Source organism: Podarcis muralis, chromosome 11 (assembly GCF_964188315.1).
Source record: "Podarcis muralis chromosome 11, rPodMur119.hap1.1, whole genome shotgun sequence".
Lineage (NCBI taxonomy): Eukaryota > Metazoa > Chordata > Lepidosauria > Squamata > Lacertidae > Podarcis > Podarcis muralis.
In genome coordinates, this window is record NC_135665.1 from 44,320,757 (window position 1) to 44,344,987 (window position 24,231).

Consider the following 24,231-nt stretch of genomic DNA (forward strand, 5'->3'; position numbering starts at 1 on the left):
GCAGGAAACCACAAGGTGTATTTTGCCCTGTTCAGTCTCAGACTGAGGGCAAGCAAGGTTGCTTACACGCAACAGCATGCATGTGTGCAGAGGGGGCAGTTTAAAGCTCAGCCTGGGCGGCTGGAAGGCCAATGTTAAACTCTCCCCCATTTCATTTCATCCTCAAAACCACTGGGCCCAAGCACCGTGAACCTTCAAAGTTGGAAGTAAACGTTTTAGGTCAAATATGTGGACAGGCAAAAGGCTCATCTTCTGTTCCAAACTACCCCACTATGCTATACTTTCAATAACCCCTGCTTTAAAATAAATAAAAATAAAAATATTTTCTTTGGTTAAAAAAGTATGTGCATTGTCTCTTTTCGGGTTGTAGGCTTTTTTCTACGGATCAGTTACATTCAATGTGAGACATTAGTGTTGCATACAGTATAAGGTTGGGGGAGAAGGGGGCAGGAGAGTGGTAAGACTTAGTGTATGTGTGGGGGGTTTAACCCCCACTTTCTTGATATGGATTCAGCTGAGTTAGTTCTGGTGCCCACAATGTCTAGTGTAGTTTTGACCCTAAATTTGTATGAACGGTGTGCAAACAGAGTCATGCTTAGAACAAACACGTTATCACTGCAGTCCCTCGTTAAAATGATAAGTACCCTATCAAACTGGACCTGAAGTGCTGTTAACACACGGCAGGCATTCGTTTTTATATTTCTAGGTAAGAAAGTGTGAACCAAGTTAAGAGATCTGCATGCCACAACCTGCAAGTGAGCTTTTGCACTATTTGCCTTTATTTACAATTGGTAGAGCTGTCTTGCGGACGGGGCACAATGCATGTGGGGTTGGGCAGATGGGAGCCAGGGTCCAATGACATCTTGAGAGCTACATGTCCCCCATTCCTGCCACAGTTCAGGCATGATAGCTGACTTGCAGGGTGGGAAGGAAGGAGGTTCCTTCCAGCCTCACAATGATCCCTTCCACCACTTGCCTACATCAGGTGCACATGAGAGCCATTGAATCAGCTGATACGACACATAAGCTCCACTGAAGGACACATTGTGAAGTTCAAAGCTGTTGAAACTTCTCTCTGATTGCCTATATCTGAACACTGGGCAATTTTTCTCAAGACCGATAAATGTGTATTTTCCCAATAAAGGGATATTACTTTATGATTTTATTTTTTTAAAAGGTTTTATGTCATGATTAGGGACGCAGGTGGCGCTGTGGGTAAAACCTCAGTGCCTAGGACTTGCCGATCGCATGGTCGGCAGTTCGAATCCCCGCGGCGGGGTGCGCTCCCGTCGTTCGGTCCCAGCGCCTGCCAACCTAGCAGTTCGAAAGCACCCCCGGGTGCAAGTAGATAAATAGGGACCGCTTACTAGCGGGAAGGTAAACAGCGTTTCCGTGTGCTGCGCTGGCTCGCCAGATGCAGCTTTGTCACGCTGGCCACGTGACCCGGAAGTGTCTGCGGACAGCGCTGGCTCCCGGCCTATAGAGTGAGATGAGCGCACAACCCTAGAGTCTGGCAAGACTGGCCCGTACGGGCAGGGGTACCTTTACCTTTACCTTATGTCGTGATTAGTGTGTGTGTGTTTTGAAGCTGTATTTCTTCTAGTACTTTCTCCTCCCTTGGTTGGCAAACTGAAGAAACAATTAAAAAAAGATTACTTTCCAATGGTATTGTTGTCTTCAATCATTAGGCTGCTTTTAAATTGACGTGAAATGCCCACGGGCTGTGCTGCATTTGAAATCACCTGGGCGCACATGAATGACTCAGTAATAAGAAAAGTCAATTGTAAAAAAAACACTCCCTTCAGAGGTGAAAGATTAATGTTAATACTGTTAATCTGTAATAAACCACATTGCCCTCTGGCATTCCACCCCCTCTCCAACTTGATTTTATCCTATATTTGGTAGACAATAAAAGTACTTAGCCAGAAAGGTATATTTGCTTGTGCTTAATATATTATATATTTATTTATTTGTGTGTGTGTGTTTTTCTAATTCACTTTTCAATTCGGTCAGATTCCCAGCTATTAACAAGTATTTCTTTAATGCAAAGAGAAATACGGGGGGGGGGGGTGCGGGGGGTCTGCTTCATTGGTAACTGGGAACACAAAACCAAGTCCATTCTCTACAAACCTTATACACTGGCAGGATGTATTAGATGGAAAACCACCTGCCATTCTTCCAAAACATTTGTCCAGATCATTCACTCTGGGGCGCTATTGTTGTTTATTTATATAAGTCTACCAAATAGCATTGTTCTCTGGGTGGCTGACAAGCATAAAATGATAACATGCAATTAAAATACAGTGTGATAAAACATGCGTATTCATAATGTTATGGGCAGAGTGGAAAGTTGTAAGTTGATAAATCTGTTGTAAGTGCTCAGGCTATTGTATGCAAACTACTGAACTGAACACCTATTTGGGGTCCTGTTTGCATGCTAATAAGAATCCAAGCTTAGTTGTGATTTGGGCATCCTCACTTATTCATACACTTGTTTGTTTGTTTGTTTGTTTGTTTGTCTGTCTGTCTGTCTGTCATGTCTGTATCTGACCTCAGATCTGAGTTTTTAAGGAGAGTCAATCAATATAACTTTATTGTTCTATCCAAAGGCAATGACAAACCCACAGCAACAGTACCAATAAAACTATAGAGATTACATCCATAATAATGAACCAACATCCATGATACAAGACAGAGCTTGCCAGAGTCACAACAAGCTCAAATCCAACTTGATTTCAATTTAAACACCACAACAATTTATAGCGATTTTATCTAACTCCTTCTTCCTCCTTTTTCCTTTTTAACTTGTATTTTTTTTGCAGCCATTGCACTCTGTGTGCTACAAAGCTATAATTGTCACTTAAAAGAAACGGGACCATTTCTGCTGAGGTGCACCTGCTTGCTTGTGTGAACAAAGGTTTCAGAAAGCAATCTCTTGGGTTTCTATCGAAGGGGCAAGCTAACAGATAATGCGTGATGTCTTCCACTTGAGGTTGACCACAAATATAAAAATCTGTTTGCATACAGGACCTGGTTTTAGTTGCCATCCAAGACTGCAATGAGCATCACTTGGAAATGCAGCTCAATGAAAGCATTTCTTAAGGAAGCTGGTGAGAGTTTGGTCAGATAACTAGCTCTAAAATGCTCTGTTCTGAAGAGTGGATACCAAGGGGGAAATCTGGTGTTTCTAATTAGTTGCAGATCCTTTCTGGATTCTATCCAGGAGAGCCAATCCCTTAGTCAACACTTATTCAAGGTCAAAGCAGAACTCAGTTCTGGAAAATAGTAATAATCTAAAACATCTTGACAAGCTGCTTTGGAAAGTTGGTTATCACCCAATTATATATACTATTATAGCACAGAGCAGGAAAAGATCCAATAGGCATAGAAACATTTTTTAAAATATACTTTTAACTGAGCACAGTCTGCTCTTGCCTTAATTGTTGGCCAGCTGGATTCTGCACAAAGGACAGCAATAGGTCTGAGCTCCTTAAGTCCCTATTAGATTCAGTAGCTAAACAATTAAATGACATCTATCAATGTTAGCCAAGGCTACTGATGTGGATGAATATGCTGATAACTCAGTTGCTATCTTCCAAGGAAATGATCTTGGCTCATCACCTAAACAGAAGTCCCCCAGATGATCTGCAGGTGGCCATTCATAACTGGCCAGTGAAGAAATTCAGAGGAATAATGAAAACAGAATCTGAACTACAAGCAGGAATTCAAGCCTTTGTAGGGGCTCCCCTGGTATTAGAAAATGGTTTACATTGTTTAGGAGAATGTATATCATATTTTCCTATTTTATTTCCACAACCACCTTGTGAGGTATGTTAGGGTGAGAAATAGTGATTAGTCCAAGATCCAACCACTAAGCTTCATGGCTAAATGAGGATTTGAATTTTGGTCTTTCTGGTCAACACAATATACCCTACATTGGTTCAGCTACAGTACTACTAAAATACTAGATTACCTCCAAGGATCCTTCTAACATTATAGGATTCTATTATCCTCTCTTTTGGACAATGCAAAAAAGCACCCACCCTATTCTGAGAGGTAAATTCCAGATTTTGTTTATTGAAAATAGTGCATGGAATTGAGTTTCATGATGAATAGTAGTTTTGGGGTAAAAAAGAATGGATTGGAGATAGAGAGTTCAAATTGGCTTGCACAGAGCTGCTCCCATGGGTGGGTATGGATTGTGTGAATAAATTTCATTGAATGATAACTTGTGTGCATTTGCAGAAATGTGATTTATAAATGCTAACGATATATATAAATTAAATGAGCGAAAACCAAAAGCCTGTTACAGTAGAATGAAATCAGAACAGCACCACTATGACAATTCAATAATGCAATGCAGGGGGGAAAAGCAAATCCATAAGAAGTCGAAACTTGGAACGCTCTAAAAAGAAATGAGGCAAGCTTGTCATAAAAGCACAAAATTTGTTAACTGCAGTCAAAGTTTCTGTTTGCATATTGACAGACTTGCTGAAGAACAACACACTCCCATTGGCATGTGAAACAAAGGACATTCAAGTATAAGGAACAGAAAGTTTGATGTTCTGCGTTAAGTATTCCTTCAATAATGCTAAAAAGCTCCTTTGGGGAACAATGTGTACGCATCACTGCTATTCGCAACACCCAAAATTAAGGATTAAAAAAATACAATTGGCTAGATGACCACAGAAGTCATTCCTGCCTCTCTTTTCATAGAATCTTAGAGTAGGAAGGGACCCTAAGAGTCATCTAGTCTAACCCCCTGCAATGCAGGAATCTCAGCCGAAGCATCCATGACAGATGGCAATCCAACCTCTGTTTAAAAACCTCCAAGAAAGGACAGTCCACAACCTCTTGTGGGAGTCTGTTCCATTGCCGAACAGCTCTTATTGTTAGAAAGATTTTATGAACATTTAGTTGGAATATCCTTCTAACTTGAAGCCACTGGTTCGAGTCCCACCCTCCAGAGCAGGAGAAAACAAGCATGCTCCCTCTTCCATGTGACGGCCCTTAAGATATTTGAAGATGGCTATCATATATCCTCAGTCTCCTCTTTTCCAGGCTAAACATATCCAGCTCCTTCAAGTGCTCCTCATATGGTTTAGTTTCCAGACCCTTTGCAGATACTCCCATTTGCTTGTTTCCTTTAGGCTAGTAGTTAGCATCCATCTGCCTCGAGAGAAAATGGAGCACGACTGGGTGGGGGTGGTGAAGTCAAACCGCTGGAGAATCACAGCGTCTGCTGTGGTTGCAGAGACTGGTAACTTGAAATTGATGCCTCCCGTGTTGTTTTTGCTGCTGCACCAGCAGCAGAATGACCTCTCCGGGGCATAGGCCTGGGCAGTGTTCATGGAGGCCTGGCCTGCCCAGATGACAAGACCTTGTTGATGTGGTCCAAAGGAAAGCAGAGCAATACATCTGGTAGCAGCTTGGCTGCTGGAGTTTCCAGAAGGAGGCGTACAAGGTGCCATCCAACCGTCTTACAGACTCCACTCTGGATTTGTGTAGCGTTTACTCCTTAGCCCTTTCTTCTCTTGAAGATATCCTGCAAGGCAGCAGATACATGCAGTCCTGAGCTCTGTGAAGGAATGGCAGGATGCAAATGTGGTAAAGATTTGGCCAATGCTAGCATGGACCAGAAGCTGAACACCTGCAATTTATTATTATTATTATTGCTGCTGCTGTTATTTGCCATGGGTACAAACCAAAGCATTTGTAACAGTGGACTGTTCATTTACCATTCCTTCTCCAGATAAGTTATCTGGTGAAGCAGTGTCCCTTTCCCACATCTGTTTGCACCTACTTAATGTAACATAGGTACTTAAGATGTTTCTTAAAATAGCACAATATAGGGGGGGGGGGGAGAAGAGTTCCAGGCTCAGCACATGTCTGGGCAGCTGGCCACGTAAGCTGTAAACTCATCAGTTACTTCCATGGGAAAAACTGTGCTGATGTGATCAGGGAACTCTGTGCAGACAACCTCCAGCATATCTTGCTGGTTTGCTGCTGGGTCAGTTCAGGGAGAAACCATACAGGTAGTTTATGGGTTTTGGGCTTGCACAGGATAAACATTTTTGGTGGTAAGGTTGGACGTCTCTAGATAAATAGATAGATAGACAGATAGACATAGGTAAAGATAAAGGACCCCTGGATGGTTAAGTCCAGTCAAAGGCAACTATGGGGTTGCAGTGCTCATCTCGCTTTCAGGCTGAGGGAGCCGGCGTTGGTCCACAGACAGTTTTCCGGGTCATGTGGCCAGCATGACTAAACCGCTTCTGATGCATGGAGGACCGTGCCAAGTGCCAGAGTGCACAGAAATGCCTTTTACCTTCCCGCCACAGTGGTACCTATTTATCTACTTGCACTGGCATGCTTTCGAACTGCTAGGTTGGCAGGAGCAGGGACAGAGCAACGGGAGCTCACCCCGTCATGGGGATTCAAGCAACTGACCTTCCGATCAGCAAGCCCAAGAGGCTCCCTTTAAATAAGCACACAAAAGCGACTAACCTAAGTTTGCTTTTTTACTAACGTCTCAAGAGGCTAGTAGGCTGATTTTCTGTGCTGGCCACAGAGCAGCAACCAGCATGGAAAGATCCACAGCATACATTTTAAGGGATGGCAATGGTGTGTTTCTGTGTGTTACAATTTCTATATTGTAATTTGCTGGATTGGGGAGGGAACGAGTCTCACACCAAATTCCCTTTCATTTAGTGCTCTTGTCAAACACAAAGAATCAGCACCACCTAGTGCCAAACAGTGTTACAAGCACAGTTCCAGAATCATGTTGTTTGTAGCCAGACGACAAAAATTCCTGTTATATCTTAGAGCAGGGGTCTGCAACCTTTAAGACAAAAAGAGCCACTTGGACCCGTTTCCGAAGGAAAAAAAACCTGGGAGCCGCAAAGCCATTGCAACATTTAAAACAAATATATCTTCGGAGCCGCAATCTGACAGCGGGCGGGAAGGTGATGTCGGGGCAGTGCGTGACTAACGCACGCACCGCCCCCATGCGATGTCACAGCCAGTACAGCGCCCGCCACAGTGGGGAGTGTCGGGGGCACAATGCGCCTCCTCCCCTCGCTAGTATCCGCCCCGGAGCCGCGGCAAAGGTGTAAAAGAGCCACACGCGGCTCTGGAGCCGCAGGTTGCAGACCCCTGTCTTAGAGACTCAGGTGGTAGGCACACTCCTGTTTACACAGCACCCAGTGGACTCCCACTGCTGGCTGGGAAAGCGGTGTGCACATGATGTTAGCCACAATTGTATCTATCTTGCAGTTTCTTATGAAATACTGCTTTTTGATGTGCTTCCCCCCCCAAACCAGCTTTGATCTGAACTGAGAAAAAGAATGATGTTGTCAAGGTTTTAAACTAGTAATGTGTACACAGCCTCAATGCCAAACTACATATTAGATACTGTAAAGAAAAATCTAGACAGCTGTTTCTCGTAGTGAAAATTGGTTTCAGGAGTGGAGCAGAGAAACTGCAGGGTTCCAAATAAAAGTTAACTTTTTCAAACACCTGCCCTGAGTCTTGTGGGGAGGGCAGGCTGTTGAAGGGGGAACTACAATGGAAAAGCATTGGGTTGAAAAAGGGTTACACATCCCCTTACCCACCCCAAATTACAGCCTCCTTAATGACTATAAGAAACAGCTGTCAGAGACTGCATACATGTGCTTGTGCCTAACGTGTTTGGTCATCATACCTGTGACCCAGAAAACTGGGGTGGGCAGAAAGGCCTTGAAGGAGCTTCTCTGTTGACTTGGTTTGCATGTCCTGTAAAACCAACCCATGGTTCAGTGTGAACATGTGAGCTCTTGGGAGATGAGATCATGGCTGCTTTGCTGTTCCCCAGTCGTTCTGCTGCTGTGCTGAGCTGAACCGAACCATGGTTTGGCTTAGTCACTTAGTGTGTCATCTGAACCCAGGTTTGTGGTTTTGCTCTCCTGGACCAGCCATAAACTATACTGGAGGTAATCTAGGCTGCATCCCCTGCAATAAAGCATCCTGGGTACTGTAGTTCATAGAATGCTGCTGTGTCCTTCATTACATTCTGTGGTAGCCAATTCAATGGTTTAGCTATGTGCTGTATGAAGAAGGGCTTTCTTTCTTCTGCCCTGAATTCCCTCTACGTTTCTGGTGAGTAAAATGTACCGGTAATAGTTGCTATCCAGTCAGAGCTTTTCTTCTTATCACTTGGGAAAAGAAAGGGCAAATGGAGTTTGCCATTGGCAAAGGCAGAAAAGGAGCATGTACAGCGGCCACAGCTTGCCCTCAGGTCACTCTTTACACACCTGGACACACCTGGCAAAAAAAGGGATAACATTGTAAAGAGCAGCCACCCTTGTGGTTCTCTGTTAGCAAGGGCCAGTTCTATTGTGTACAGTCTCTTAGCTGCCACTGTGTAAAACCACACTCCCCTGTTCCCCCAAACCTCAAACTGTCACCACTTTGTTCCAAAAACCGGTTAAGATTCCTATAGTTCGTTGTCCCACAACACTTACAAAAAGTCAAGCACTTAAAACGCGGAAACGAGAACCTAAGGACATAATCAACTGTACACTACCCACATAATAAACAAAGGACAAAGCAATGCATATTTCATCATAGTGCAAGAATCCTGACATTTCCATTATTGTCTTTATAGCATTATTTGTCAGAAAGGGTGAGTCACTCATCATGGACTAATCCGTGGCACCTGAAGGGTCCCTAGTGTGATCAAGGTAACCTTCCACATTTGAAATAATAAGCATATAAGGAGTTTACAGGTGTGCCTTGTCAATTTCCCTGTCCTTGTTCCCTACCATATTCCTAGGGCTTGGGGTGAGTTACGTGCCTGTGTGTGTGTGTGTGTACACACACACACACACACACACACACACACACACACACGTATATTAATGCAAACCACAGAGTCTTGGGTTAAAAACAAATTGTTTCTGGGAAGATGTTTGCTGATAACCCCATGAGACCCACTGACATTTCCCCATCAGTTTGGAAACAAGCAGCTTTTGACTGAAGGGGCCATCAGGATTCCTTTTTCCAGCTTTTAGCTGAAAGTAGCACTGGGATCAGGTGCACGTCCCATATGTTTAGACTAGGTATTGAGGGCCACAGTCCCTTCCGGAAAATCTTCTAAGGTCCACATAATAGTGGTGGGCGAGGAGAGAGGCAAAGGTGGCTAGAGCAACAAACGTAAATTCTACCTTTGTACACTCATTACAGTACACACTACCCTGGGGTAGACCCAGTCTCCTAGCTTGTCTTGGGCATTTCTACTCTTAGGGCCCAGTAGAAGCATCTGATGCTAAGCAGGTGCAAATACGATCAGTCCATTTGGATTGGGAGAGCAGCCAGGAGGAGCCCCATGAGAACAGCATATACATCATCATGAACTTTTATGATTCTTGAAAATAAAAGGGAGGAGTCAAGTGCAATTCTCTTCCCATATGTGACTGTGGGCTAAGGGCCTAGTTTTCATTGAGGTGGGTACCTTATGTTTGGATTATACCACCTCAGACTACAGTGGGTGGATTCTTACAGTACTGAATGCTCCTGCATACAGAGTATAGACCCCCTGCACATAGAGAACTAGGGATCAGGGAACAACTTCTCGTTTCTTTTTCTTTTTTTAAGCAAGTCTTTATTGGTTTAAAATACAGTGGTGCCTCGCAAGACGAAATTAATCCGTTCCGCGAGTCTCTTCGTCTTGCGGTTTTTTCGTCTTGCGAAGCACGGCTATTAGCGGCTTAGCGGCTATTAGCGGCTTAGCGGCTATAAACGGCTTAGCGGCTTTAAGAAAAAGGAAACAAACTCGCAAGAACACGCAAGAGGTTTCGTCTTGCGAAGCAAGCCCATAGGGGAATTCGTCTTGCGGAACGACTCAAAAAACGGAAAACCCTTTCGTCTAGCGAGTTTTTCGTCTTGCGAGGCATTCGTCTTGCGGGGCACCACTGTACAAACGTAAAACGAAGGTAAGTATAGAAAAGTTAAATACAAAAAAGGAGAAAACATCAAGACATAAAAGAACAAATTTAAAGAGACAAAAAAGAAAAAGAACCAAAAATTGATACAAAATCATGTCTATCAAATAAAAATTTCTGCATAAAACTTCCAACCGTTCTCATTATACTGTTTCTGTTGTCATGGTTTTATTGCACAGCTTTACTTTATACCCTTTTTCATACATTCCACTAGAGTACAACTTCTGGTTTCTACATGGGAAATTTTTAAATGTTTGATATGGAGCTCACCCTTGGGGGGGGGGATTGCAGTCATCCCCTTGATTCGCACAGTCCTCCTGCTAATTTTTTTAATCTGAAACCAGCCTTGTGAATGGTAATTGAACACTGCACCACCAACCTCAGTCTCCCCCCAGCTAGCCCCCCACCTGCCTGCTTTCTTACAACCAGTCCAGGAGCTGGCACTGCCTGTCACCTTCCTCTTCCTTAGGGCCCCTCTAAGGCCCCTCCCACAATTTATTGCACAATCATGTTTATTTGGGCTCATGAGGCAATCGGGGGAGTTACATGCAATCACACTTTCAATACTGCTTGTGCCTGGGGCAGTCACTCTGCTTCATTTCCAATCAGTGTATATTCCGTAACTTCCTGCTGAAATCCTATACTGATTTTTGTTTCTCCAGAGAGCAAACACAGAACAAATCAATGAGACAAAACTGGGCTTGATTTCACCCAGGTCACAGACCCACTTTGGCACCCCCTCATGCACATTTGCATGTACACACACACACACACACACACACATTCAGGCTGGGAATTTCAATGGTGTCCCTCTGGAGCAGCCTTTCTCAACCTGTGGGTCCCTAGATGTTGTTGAACTACAACTCCCATCACCCCTAGCTAGCAAGGCCAGAGCTCAGGGATGATGGGAGTTGTAGTCCGACAACATCTAGGGACTCGCAGGTTGAGAACCGCTGCGAGGCTTTACCAGGGGCAAAACACCCAGCTGCTGCCCCCACCCCCGCTATGGCTGTGTCACCACCAGTGGTTACAATGTCGGACTAGGATCTGGGAGACCTGAGTTCAAATCCCCACTCAGCCACAAAGCTCATTGGGTGACCTTGGGGCAGTAACAGTCTCTCAGCCTGACCTACCTCACAGGGTTGTTGCGAGGACAAAATGGGAAGGAGGAAAACGATGGAACCCCCTTGAGCTCCTTGGTAGGAAAATGTGGTATAGAAATGCAATAAAATAAAAGATTTAATGCACCATTTCTGCTTTAAGAACACATTGCAGGCTACACCCACAATAAAACACCAGACTAGAGAGGCCCAAAGTCTCAGTGCTGTCCCTTGCACAACTCAGCCTGTGTCTCTCTTTGGTGTTCCGGTTGTGTGTTCATGTTTTTAAGTTCAGTCCTGGTATGTTTATTATCACGTTCACTAAAAATCTCGGGGGGGGGGGTAAGAACTAATAATTTGCTGCCCTTTCCAGACAACGCCTCCCCCCCATCAGCCGCGGTGGGGGCTTGTTAGGATCGCGTCTCAAGTTACACCAGCCACCTCCCGGGGACTACAGCCTGGAAAGGATCTTCTCCCAGGAGATCGGTTGGGGAAGGGGGCGAGCCAGGCCCTTCCGCGCTTCTTTGCCCGCCGCCGCGCTCTTTGGCGCTGCTGTTACCTGCTCTACCCGCGCTGCCCCGCGGCAAACAATGGAGGAGTTTCCGCTTCGTGCAGCAGAAGCGGGGCTTTGCCCGGGATCGGAAGAAAAGACTGAAGGGAAAGTGGAGGAGGCGGGGGCCGCGCCGTTTGTGCGAACGTTGCGCGCCGCCGCGTTCCAACGAAGGGAACCTCCTTGCGTCAGAACACCGGTTCAGCCAATCAGGAGTCGGGGCAAGGGATTCCCGCTCTACTTGCCGCTTGTTCTGTCTCTTTAAATGGTTCCAACCGAGGAGAGACCTCAGTGGAGACTGGGAATAGGGTAACGCAGAAAGGGGGTTCTCTGCGGAGACAAGCAGCAGGTGGGCATAGACTGGAGGAGGGGGAGAATAAGGCAACCTCAGGAGAGCCTCTTGAGAAGCAGCAGGCAAGATCAGAATCTCCTCTAGTTGTTTGGAAACATTCATTCCTCTAGCCTGGGGGGGGGGGGGGAGAGGATTCCATCTAGTGGGGGCGGATCAGGAAAGAGAAGCGATTGTTCAGCTCCAGCAAGTAAGAAGCCAGCAAGCCCCTCTTCAGAGATGGAGTGGAAGTTAGAAAGATTCGCAGCCCGGAAGGTCAAGACGGATGAAAGTGTGTTGTGGGTAAATCTACGTCCTTCAGTCTCTCTCCGCCCCCCCATCACTTTTTTTGTTGCTATCTTTTCTTTACTTTTTTTTTTTACATTTATATCCTGCAAAATTTTAATTTCAACACTCAGTAGAGTGATCTGAGTGCTCAGTGCATTAAGCACTGGCCAGCTTTGCAATCCTACCCGTGTCTTCTCAGAAGTAAGTCTTATTTGAATTCAGTGGAGCTCCACCCCCACCCCCCCAATGAAGTTAGGATTTCAGCCTTAATTAAAACTTCAACTATTAAGGGTGCAATCTTATGCACATAAGACCTGGGAGAAATCTCTTGTTTAATATGGTGGGACTCATTTCCGAATACACCCACATTGGCTCATGATGTTAGGGAAAAACTATAGTGGGACTGACTTCTGAGCAATCACACATTAGATCACTGTGTTAGAAAACCTCTGGAGGCCAAGACTGGGGAAAATAAAGGTCGGTGCCTCTAATTATGATGATGATGATGATGATGATGATGATGGGTCTGTTAGGGTGTATCGGGCGTTCCTTAAAAATAAGGACCATCTAATTCTAATACAATAAATTGCAAGTTACAGAAGGCTACACAGCCACACAGTTCATTCTCTTTCCCAATCAAGACGTGCTTCCAGATTAGTTAGGATGGGTAGTTTTTTTTTTTTTTTTTACAAAACCCTATACAGAAATGCTGTCCTCTGCACCATGAGATGGAAGGGAGGGTGTATGTGAAAGGTCACTAGGCCTGGGCAAACACAGCATATGGTTTGTTACAAGTCACTAAGAATGTGAACTGACGTCTTCATGGTTCAGACCTGATACCTAAAGGTTGAACTGCGTTATTGTAACATCTCTGTACGTTTGCTTTCTAGGAGAAAATAATGAGAACTCTGGGGACAAACCTCCAACAGACCAGAAACCTAAGTTTGCAGATTCTGGCTAAGGTGAGTGTTTATAAAACTGCAGAACTGACTCTGCAAGCTTTTGATTGTCTGCAACACTTTTGTGTCCTCCGGAAGAGAGTATGGGAAGTGATAGGCATTGTGTAGTAGTTCTTTCCTCCAGTATAAGCTTACATGGATGTTCTAGGAGCCAAAACAGATGAATGTGTTAACAGTGTATAAATGTTGGTTGTGGCTATTTACTGTTGGGAATGTTTGCTGGTAGAAGCAGTGTTTTTTTCTGGGGGGACGCAGGGGTACGCACACCCCTAAACATTTTGTGAATCTTGGTACTTTTGTCCATTTACTGTATTTATTTTCCCCGATTTGAACTATAAAGTGGTGATTTTCTTGAGTCAAAATGAGAGAACCCCTACACATTCTTTTAGGGGGAAAAAGCACTGGTAGAAGCAATTCTGCGTTGTAAGTGAGAAGGAGCAGACGCTTAACGTGAACACAGGAATGTACCGCTTTGGCAGTGCAGTACTAGCTGGCTGTTTTGGATACCTGTTGTTTTACAGCTGCTGGTTGCACTCCATACTGTTGCATTCCCAAACACCGCAAATGTAATGGGAGTGCGCCCCCTTGCGAACACTACTGGGATGCCCAGCTTTAAAATAGGTGCTTTAAAATTCCAGATTTATTGCCTTGGCTCTGCAGTCAGAATCACTAAACCATTCTTTAACCACCTTGACAACAGGGTGGCTTTTTATTTTTATATTTTGGATGTCTTGCCCACTCTTTATCATAGGGTCCTAAGGCTGGTAGCAACGATATAAAGGTAGTAAAATCAGTTAAAAGGATTCAGAAGAAAATGGGGGGTTCTAATCCATCTATATACATACACAGACGTATATAGTTGAAAGGCTGGGGCAAAGAGGTGTGTCGCCTGCATATGAAGAAAGCTATACAACGAGGGTGCCCGTTGCACCTCTGCCCAGCTTCCCTGTTGTCGGAGTGACCCTGCTGTGAAGCTGTCTCTGTGTGTGTGTGGTGGAATGGCAGTGTATTGTTAGCTGGATGAATATCTGAAAGGCACCAGCTGACATTCAGCTGCCAGCCTACGGCACATATTGTGATCATCGGACAACTGCAGGGGTTTGTATAGTAAGATCTTCGAAAATGTTCTGGCATTATTTGAGCACGCTTGTTAGCTGCTTTGCAGAGTTCTGAACGTCACAACAATCTTCTTCAGGCGTGGTTGTTCAGAGTGACAGTAAAATAAAGGAATAAAGTGATTTTTATGGATGGGTCTGGTCACCTTGAAGTGCTTGGGAGGTTCTGGGAACTAGGATATATCTAATCTTAATGAACTTACCCAATATCAATGGCTGCATTAAAAGTAAATCAATTTCCATATAAGCAGGGCACTGGACACCTAATATTGATGCCCCCTACAATATTCCTTTCATTATCCCATTTTGTTTTACATCTGCACTGGGCAGCCATAAAAAGGATCTTGGAAGCAGCCATTGCCAACCTGGTGCCCTCTAAGCTGTTTCAAACTACAACTTCCATCAGCTCCAGCCTCTGTGCTGGCTAGGGGTGATGGGAGTTGCAGCCCGAAACAGCTGGAAGTCACCAGGTTTACAAAGTCTGGTCTAAAAGCGTGCACTGTTTCTGAACAGCTGTTTATTTTAACAAGAGATGTCGTTTCGTGTAGCATCTCTCACCCTGGCATATCCATTTGATTCCGTTTGACCTCTCTCTGTGTGTTTGTGTGTGATGGCTTGGCAGTGTACTATTAGTTAGCTGTTGTACCTATTCCAGCAACTAAATACACTTCCATATCATTGCATGACCATGCGTCATAGGCTAAATGCTTTCCATTTGTCTCTGATGGAAGAGTATCGTTAACAGCCACTGCTGCGGAAACCCACCAGTGCCTGCGGCGTTATGAAAACTTGCAATAAGATAGCCTGTTTCTGATCAAACTGTTGGCTTTTATGAATTTGTTCTCTGCTCTTTCCAACTCTGGCCAGTTGTTTAACTCATCTCTTCCAGACTAGCTTGTCTGCTGAAGTGAATATATTACCATATGGTGAAAGGGAAGAAAGGAGTAACAGTAGAAATAACAGCGATGGTTGGGGTGGGGAACTTCAAGCTTGGGGGCCAAATGTCGCTCTCCAGGTCTCTCAGCTCCTCTAAGGCAGTGCCCCCTCCCCAGGCCCCACCCTTTACTGGTCCTGCTCTGTGACGTCCTTGAGTGTTTTGGACCAGCTGGAATGTGTCCTTGAATTGCAATTATGCCTCTTGCTTGCATGGGTGAATTGTATGCAGAAACCTCTGGCTTTTGCATGGCTGGAATATAGCCTACTGTACAAAGATTAAGAGGGTCGCAGGTGGCGCTGTGGGTTAAACCACAGAGCCTAGGACCTGCCGATCAGAAGGTTGGCGGTTCGAATCCCCGCGACGGGGTGAGCTCCCGTTGCTCGGTCCCCGCTCCTGCCCACCTAGCAGTTCAAAAGCACGTCAAAGTGCAAGTAGATAAATAGGTACCACTCTGGCGGGAAGGTAAACGGCGTTTCCGTGCAGTGCTCTGGTTCGCCAGAAGTGGCTTAGTCATGCTGGCCACATGATCCGGAAGCTGTACGCCGGCTCCCTCGGCCAATAAAGCAAGATGAGTCGGTCACGACTGGACCTAATGGTCAGGGGTCCCTTTACCTTTACCTTTACAAAGATTAAGAGGCACACCGGCTGCTCCACCTACTGGCATGCATCCCCCAAAAGGCAATGTGGTCTTCAAATTGGGAAAAAAGTTTTCCATCTATGCGCTGTGGCTTTGGGAGTCCCAACGCAGGAGATGGGGATCTAGCCCCTGAGATCCTCTGGCACAAAGATAAGTCACATCTTTGGTAGATTAGGCAGACTTAAGACTGTCTCTCCTCAATGCCAAGGATGTTTATAAGGATCAAGGGATTTCAGAAAAGTGGCCTTCAGAAGCATCTGAATGGCGAGATGTCCGATTCTACAATGTAATATCCAAAGGGGAAACTTTTAGTCAGACTGTATGCTGAAGACTTCTGGAGGACCCATATCACTGGGGTGTTCAAGTGTCTATTACATAAGAAGTCACTGCCGTTCTGAAATTCTGCTTCTTCTGCACGTGCAAATTGTTCTCAGTCTGTAATGGGAGTATTTACAACCAGCAATGGTTACATTCATTCTTTGTTCCGCAATCTAGTCTGCATTACCCTTCACACATGTACAAAATATGCAAGAGAGATTCAGTGCACATTTGAGCCTCATGTTTAAACACCAAAGTTCACACAATCTTCTCCACACAGTCTTTCAATGTGTGAGCCAACCCCACTATACAACTCTGCACAGTGAGGTGTTGTGTAGTGTTCTTGTCTCCATCGTTATTAACTTTCAGGGGGAATCCCTGTTTACCCAGGTATCTGGTGGCTGAGGAACACTACTGTTCTTGGCAACCCCAAGATCATTGGATGGAGGAATATTTTTAAATGCTTTTAGAATGTTCTAAACTGTAGCTGCTTTTAGATTTTATTATTATTATTAATAATGCGTTAACTGTTTTAGAACATTTCTGCTTTGCTTTTAAATTGTGCCTCTGTTTGCCACTCTGGGCTCCTTCTGGGAGGAAGGTGGGATATCAATTCAATAAATAAATAAAAACATTCCCACTTGATATCTGCAAGCTCAAGCTACTTCAGAAGGAGTTCTGCTCACGTACCAATGTATGAATACCATACAAGGAGGACCTCCTCCCCTATTGCCAGTCAGGATTCTTCCTCAACTTGGGAAGAGCTTTAGACATGTACATCGGTACATCAACATAACCCCTTCTGATCTAGCTTGAACATGGGGACATCAGGGGAGTGTGGCAATTCCATAGCCACCTCCACACCTTCTTTCATCATGCTGAGGTTTGTGAGGGGGTTTGTCATATGTGTCCCCCTCTGAATAGACTATTTCAGCAAGCAGGGTACAGTGGTACCTCAGGTTAAGAACTTAATTCGTTCTGGAGGTCTGTTCTTAACCTGAGGTAACATTTTAGCTAATGGGGCCTCCCGTTGCCGCTGCGCGATTTCTGTTCTCATCCTGAGGTAAAGTTCTTAACCTGAGATACTATTTCTGGGTTAGTGGAGTCTGTAACCTGAAGCGTCTGTAACCTGAAGCATCTGTAACCTGAGGTACCACTGTATTAGGATGTGATATTGAGCAATTGCTAACTTCATCTGTTCTAACAACATGAGGTGAAATGTTTGAACTGCTGAGTTTACCAAAAGCCCAAATAATCCTTATCTATACAGGACATCACTGACACCAAGCAGCACAGGAGACAAACTTCACAGGCGGATGATCAATATTTCCCAATAACTGAGGTACGGATTCTTTTGTATGGGACTCCCAATATGAACTGTATTGGTAACCTACCATTCTCCATGCAAAATAAAGTAGAGAAACAATTATTACACATTTTAGGGTGTGTGTTTTTTGGTAGTATGAAGAGGAGAACTTACTAATGGTTAAACTTGCTATGCTCTTGCACTGGTATTTATGAATGGCCTGCCATGACCATGGGATGTGGAGGAGAGCGCATGCAGGGTATCTGTCAGCAAGGGACTGTGTTAAGGAAGCTTTTGACATCATGGCAACACTGGACCTGTAAAGGGTATCCATTCATTTGTATAGGATCTAGTAAAGGTTCCCTTTTGGAGTGACTACTGCAGTAGAATCTGAACCTGCTCTCGTCACTTGGGGCCCCCAAATATTGACCACCAAACTAGTTCCTGTCCATGTGGCCCCCAGAAGAATATAAGATGGAATTTTTGCAAAGCTAAACACTGACGGGTGCCCCACCCCTCTTTTCACCGGAAGCCCCCCCCCCTTCTTTTAGGATCACATTCCATAATTCTGTTTCTTGGTCGTACTACAGCAGTGATGGGGAACCTGGGTCAAATCTGGTCCTTCAGGCCTATCAGTCTGGTTCTCAGGAGTCTCCCCAGCTAGAAACCTCCCCCCCCCCCGCAAAAACTATTTGGGCAATCATTTCTGTAAACTCTGGAGTTCTTCCAAGCCTGCTGATACCTCCCTCTTGTATGTGGATAGTGGTGCTTTGGTTTCCCAAGTGTCCACACTCACAAGACTGAATTTGCTATTAGTATGTAGGAAAATTATAATTTCCCTCTTCCCCCCCTTAATGCTCCAGTTTACTCAATCGTGCAATAGAAAATTATTTTGCAAACCAGTGAATAGAAGAGAACACCCCAGCAGAGACTTGGCTTATTCTATCTCTTTTTTAAAAATAAAACTTCTTCATAAAAACTATTTACATTTTGTTATTCCCCCCGCTCCACCTCACCCCACCCTCAATGGAGCATGCATTTCCTGCCGTTGTTGATAAAATGCTATATTTTATCAGCTTTAAACAGAATGATTCAATGGCGGGACAATTTCTCACGCTGTACTTTCATTATTGGGTTAAATAGTGTTACTTCAGTTATTTGGCAAACGGTGTTTTCAGTAACCTGCTGGGAAAGAAAGAATACCTTATTTTGATTCATCTAGGACAGGGGTAGAGAACCTGTGGTCCTCCAGATGGGACTACAATTCCCATTATCCATGACCATGGGCCAGATCCAGTGCTCAGCTGGGTGAAGTGCACAGCATACCGATCCTTCTCTTTGCTCATGTGGTTTAAGAGCTGCTCCTTAAACAGAAGAGTTTTCTGTCGAAAGGCTACCAAAATTTTATCCAGTAAGAAAAACCACTGCTTGTCCAGCTTTTACCATTAATAAGCAGGAATGTACTAAGGGCCGAGGAGAGATGTTGCCCTGTGGAATCCAAAAGGCACACCAGCTTTGTCAGAGGTCTTCTCTTCTTTTCAAAATGATCTGCCTAACCAGAGCAGCTATATCTGGCTTGATGCTTTCTATGGGCTCTTCGGGTCCCCAGAACTTCACGACTTTCCCATCTGGGTTGATGAGATACTTCCAGAAATTCCACCGAGGCATAGCTTTGGAGGAATCTGCAAGAACAAGACAAGATTAGTTTGTATTGCAAGCAGAAAGGGGCACCATTCAGATTTTTTAAAAAAACAAAACAAAAGCAAAACCCCCTTATAAGAACAGAAGAATGTTAGAATCCTAGAACTGTAGGGTTGGGCTCCAAGGGTCATCTAGCACAACCCCTTGCAATGCAGGAATCACAGCTAAAGAATCCCTGACAGATGACAGAAGACCCAGCTGCTGGCTCAGGCCAGTGGTCCATCTTAGTCCAGCATCCTGTTCTCACAGCGGCCCACCACTGCCGTTTTCAGAAACTGGTATTCTGAAGCGTACTGCCTCCAAAAGATGCATCAAAGTGCCACTGAGATCGATAGGAATGATGTGCTTAGCTCCCACTGATTCTCTGGACCGCCAGATTCTTCCTCCTAATGAATTACAGTAATATGAAACTAGGCTCCTGGAGTTAATCATTATTGCTGATCAACACACAGTCCATAGCTGCCTTTCCACCCCCATCATTCTGCCCGGATGCTGAGGTCCAGCGCCGAGGGCCTTCTGGCGGTTCCCTCATTGCGAGAAGCAAAGCTACAGGGAACCAGGCAGAGGGCCTTCTCGGTAGTGGCGCCCGCCCTGTGGAACGCCCTCCCATCAGATGTCAAAGTTTTTAACGTGTGATATTTTACTGTATTTGTGGTTTTTATGGAAGCCGCCCAGAGTGGCTGGGGAGGCCCAGCCAGATGGGCGGGGTATAAATAATAAATTATTATTATTATTATTATTATTATTATTATTATTATTATTATTATTATTTCCACATCTCTGCTCATCTCTCCCCTTTGCTCAATTCAGTGGGGTTAGGATTTCATCTTAAGGCCTAGAATCTTGGTGGTGGTTTTAAAAAAACAAGATTCTTGGGAAGCTGGGTTCTGTGTCCAGTACCACATTTTGTATGTTTTCCTGTCCACTTTCCCCCTAGAGGTAACGCTGTACATGCTTACCTATTAGAAATTGAAATGCTGGCGATGCTTCACTTCCTAGAATCTTTATTTTCTTGAAAATGGGGAAAGTTACTCTGTAATTTGATTTTGCAAGATATTCAATCCGCCGGCTTGTGTCTGGCTCCATTTCTCCATACTGATTACAGGGGAAGGCTAGTACTGTGAAGTGGTATGGTCCAAACTCCCTGTGCAGTTCCTGCAGCATGATGTAATTTTTTTCTGTGTGCTGGCAGTAACTAGCCACGTTAACAACCAGAGACGCCTTCAGGGAGACAGAAAACAGGGCAGTGAGAAAGAGAGAGACTGCTTATGCCGAGGTTAACAAAATGGCTTCACATTCTGACCATCTCAGTTATTTAAATGTAGGAAAAGTATACATGTTCAGCTTAGCTTCAATTGCAGAAAAACAGCCATCCATTTATTCAGCATTGTTTTAGCTACTGGCTGCCACAAAGTAAACTTCTTCAATTGCAGGAAGGAAAATATTAGTACCAGTGATTACTGCTTAGGACTGTTCTCCCCCACTCTGGAGAAACTGCAGGGATTATGTAAACCATCAGCAAGACTTCAATTCACCGAAATGCATTGGCTAGATTATTCCTAATGTTTACAAAATCCAATTGTTAACAGTAACAGATGCATTTTTTTAAAGAAAGAAATGGGACTATTAAAAAGTCCAAGAATCAAACTCATCAATTGTTTGCATTTCACAATAGTTAGCCATTGGATTCTGCAGACGTTTGCAGCTTCTGTAATAAAACAAGAGAATCATTTTGATGACTTACAAAAGAACAGGCCTGTTAGAGCAGACCAAGAGGCCAGCTGGATCAGACCCTCTGTTGACAACAACCAGATGACTCTGGAAGGCTCACAAGCAGCACAGGAAGACACCAGCCCCCCCCCCCCCCCCCGTAGATGCTAGATCAGGAACGGGGAACCTGTAGTTCAACAGGTGTTGAACTACAGCTTCCATTTGCCCTGAACGTTGGCCGTGCGGGCTGGGGCTAATGGGAATTCAAGTCTAACAGATCCCGTTCTGTGTGCTAGATGTTCATTGCATCTGATATTAGGAGAAACCCTGCCGTTGCTGAAACTACTTTGTTGGAAGTTAGAACGTCTCCATTTACACCAGCAAATATTATGAACTGTTTCTTGTACTCAGGAGACTTGGATTCCCACTTGCAGTATTCTTCTAACTGCTAAAATAAATCTACATTCACAGTGTTGTTGTTTTTTACAACCAGCCTGCATCTCAAAGGACGTAAAATGTCATTATTATGCACGGAGAAGACAATCGCTCCATGCAAAAATTTCAGAAACAAAATACGTGTCACTTACTTTGCCTCTGTATTTCTCCAACGAAACGGTCCTGCCTTTCGGATCCATCACTTCAAAGGAATAAAAGTCTTTGGGCTTTAAGTACTTAAGTTGCAGCAGGCCAAGTATGGCTGTGAACAAAACCATAGAGAAGAAAATGATTAAAACCCTGGTTTTCAGCCTCGAGCTTTTCAAAGAACACGCTGTCAGAGGCAGAGGCAGAGGCGGCTCCATTTTGGAGGATTTTGGGGGAAGTCTCAGCAGGCCTGGAATGTGAAGGAGGAGCTGAAACACAAAACTCACAGCAGCTTGGAAAGGGAGGTGGAAGAGGGAGCCAGAAGGCAGGCTGTGCCCCCCCCCCCCCGCAGCCCAGACTTTGCCTAAAGTTCTAGGCTGCGGGGTCTAGAAACTGGTCTATTCTTTATATTTAGAAGAAATTTATTGACAGCAAGTCAGCATTTTAGATCCCTTTTTCCATTTAAATGCAATGCCTTCTGTTTTACAATTTGGCAACAAACCATATTTTCTTCTCGCTTTCCTTCTCCCCCACAAATGAACTAGTGGGCATAATCTGATTCTCAGACATCGCTTTGTTAATGTTAACGAGAATGTATGTAAAGGACCATGAACAGTTAGAAAGAGTAGGTTGGATCCAGGGTAAACAAACAAGCACAGAACAAGTTAAAGAACAGGTATATGATTGGCTGCACTATCTTCAAGTAAATGAAATGTTTAAAAAAGATTTGAAGGAAAAGGGATATGTAGAAAAAGAATCAAATTTTCAAAGGGATATAATAAATAATGAATATAAAACACTGTCAAAAATGTATAAGGTATTGTTGGAATGGCATACGAAAGATGAAGAGGTTAAAACGGTAATGATACAATGGGCAAAAGATTTTGGGTATAACATTCAATTTGAGGAATGGGAAAAATTGTGGAAAGAGAATATAAAATTCACTGCATGCACGTTATTGAAAGAAAATGTTATGAAAATGTTCTATAGATGGTATATTACACCAGTAAAGTTAGCAAAGATGTATAAGATGTGTAACAAATGTTGGAAATGCAAAGATAAAGAAGGGACATTTTTTCATATGTGGTGGGAATGCAAGAAAGTGAAAAGCTTTTGGGAAATGATATATAACGAAATGAAAAAGATGTTAAGATATACTTTTGTAAAAAGACCGGAGGCTTTTCTCTTAGGGATTGTAGGAAAGGATATAAGAAGAAAAGACTGTAAACTCTTTCAATATGCGGTAACGGCGGCCAGAATCTTGATTGCCCAGAAATGGAAACAAGAGGAAATACCGACGATAGAGGAATGGAGACTGAAATTGACAGACTATGCGGAATTGGATAAATTAACTGGGAAAATTAGATATACCAAAGACCAAAAGTTCATCGAAGACTGGGGAAAGTTTGTAGACTATCTGAAAAACATATGTGGTGTGAACACAACGCTAGCGGGATTTCAAGAGGCACTGTAAAAACGGAGAAGTATTGTCAGTAGTAAATAGTGGGAGAAGGGAAGTGTAATGGCAACACGAAAGGAGGATTGTGTAATTACAGTTATGAATATGGATGATTGTCAGAGACGCTGAGGGAAGTTCAAAAACAAATAAGAAGTAATTTGTTGTATTTTGGAAAACTGTATAAATATTTGAAAATTAATAAAAAATTTATGGGAAAAAAACACCAAACAAACAAGCACAGGCATGTCTACTCAGAAGTAAGTCCCATCAAGTTCAAAGAGGCTTATCCCCAGGTTAGTAGATACAGGATTGCAACCAATGTTAGTTGCACTTAATTCCCACTGGGACAAATAGGGCTTTTATCCTGTCAGGCTTTACACATTTATTTCACTGATACCTAAATGCCGCTAACTCACAGCACAATTTCTATACCAGGCTAGTAAATCCCTCTGAGTTAAATTGGTCTTATTTCCAGGTAAGTGCAGACTTACTCTGGAAGCAATCTATAAATAATAATAATAGCAACAACAATAAGTGTTGAAACAATATTTGACTGCACAAAACCTAATCCATTAATTTATAGTGTGTTTAATAAATATAAGCAACTTTATAAACTATTATGTATCACCATTGTTATCACTTTACTGCTTTTTGTTTTAAACAGACTCCAGGCAAGACTTCCTATTCACATTTTAAAAGTTCCCTTGTGAAGAAACTGGCATCTTCTCCAGTTGCTAGTAGCCCAATTTCCACAAGGTGGCAGCAGTCACGCAGCAGAAACCAAGTGGAGCAAAGTTTTGCAGAGAGTCCTGCTACCTCAGATGATGGGCCTGATCTGATGAAAATCATGATAGTTCCAAGTCAGTGTACAGAGATGGGTGATTCCCTCAAAGTAAAGGGGTTATTCTAGTCATTACTCCATAACTCCAGATTAATAAATGCAAAAAACTTGAACATGATATACAGGTGGTATTTTAACACCTAATAAACTAGCCAAGATGTAGAAGACTATATCAAGTAAATGCTGGAAAGGCAAACAGTCTGAAGGATCATTTTTTCATATGTGGTGGACTTGTAGAAAAGCAACAGGCTTTTGGGAAATGATACATAATGAATAGAAGAATATGTTTAAAATTATGATCCCCAAAAGTCTGGCACATTTCTTTTGGGAATAATACAGGGCGGAGGTCCCAAAAAGTTGTTTATGTATGCTACCACAGCAGGCAGAATTCCGTAAGTGTAGAAATGGAAAGAAGAAGAG

General features: G+C 43.7%; 2 protein-coding genes and 1 long non-coding RNA gene across 4 annotated transcripts; 1 reads left to right on the forward strand and 2 right to left on the reverse strand.

Moving 5' to 3' along the window:
* Nucleotides 1-2,575: 2,575 nt before the first annotated feature.
* Nucleotides 2,576-8,824, reverse strand: LOC144329224 (uncharacterized). The gene is made up of 2 exons (XR_013394705.1): nt 7,703-8,824; nt 2,576-5,578 (listed from the first exon to the last, which is right to left on the reverse strand). It is a non-coding gene; the product is annotated as an uncharacterized LOC144329224 (long non-coding RNA).
* A 3,161-nt stretch (nt 8,825-11,985) lies between these two features.
* Nucleotides 11,986-24,007, forward strand: CDC20B (cell division cycle 20B). Of its 2 annotated transcripts, none has more exons than XM_028748958.2 (4): nt 11,986-12,261; nt 13,137-13,208; nt 17,483-17,554; nt 23,635-24,007. In XM_028748958.2, the coding sequence occupies exons 1-4, from the start codon at nt 12,199-12,201 to the stop codon at nt 23,878-23,880; spliced, it is 453 nt and encodes a 150-aa protein (XP_028604791.2). In that variant the 5' UTR covers nt 11,986-12,198; the 3' UTR covers nt 23,881-24,007. The 2 variants fall into 2 exon arrangements, with proteins under 2 accessions (XP_028604791.2, XP_028604792.2); XM_028748959.2 differs by having other exon boundaries at nt 12,161-12,250.
* On the reverse strand, nt 17,296-21,773 carry GPX8 (glutathione peroxidase 8 (putative)). The gene is made up of 3 exons (XM_028749060.2): nt 21,517-21,773; nt 20,179-20,440; nt 17,296-19,200 (listed from the first exon to the last, which is right to left on the reverse strand). The coding sequence occupies exons 1-3, from the start codon at nt 21,727-21,729 to the stop codon at nt 19,037-19,039; spliced, it is 639 nt and encodes a 212-aa protein (XP_028604893.1). The 5' UTR covers nt 21,730-21,773; the 3' UTR covers nt 17,296-19,036.
* Nucleotides 24,008-24,231: the final 224 nt, after the last annotated feature.

Coding starts and splice junctions, on each gene's coding strand:
- CDC20B (XM_028748958.2), top strand. CDS start 12,199: ATGGAGTGGAAGTTAGAAAGATTCGCAGCCCGGAAGGTCAAGACGGAT. Junction 13,209..17,482: donor GTTTGCAGATTCTGGCTAAG/GTGAGTGTTTAT, acceptor TTATCTATACAG/GACATCACTGACACCAAGCA. Junction 17,555..23,634: donor AATATTTCCCAATAACTGAG/GTACGGATTCTT, acceptor TGTTTTAAACAG/ACTCCAGGCAAGACTTCCTA.
- GPX8 (XM_028749060.2), bottom strand. CDS start 21,729: ATGGAGCCGCCTCTGCCTCTGCCTCTGACAGCGTGTTCTTTGAAAAGC. Junction 20,441..21,516: donor TGGAGAAATACAGAGGCAAA/GTAAGTGACACG, acceptor GTCTCCCTGAAG/GCGTCTCTGGTTGTTAACGT. Junction 19,201..20,178: donor AGCATTTCAATTTCTAATAG/GTAAGCATGTAC, acceptor TTGTTCTTGCAG/ATTCCTCCAAAGCTATGCCT.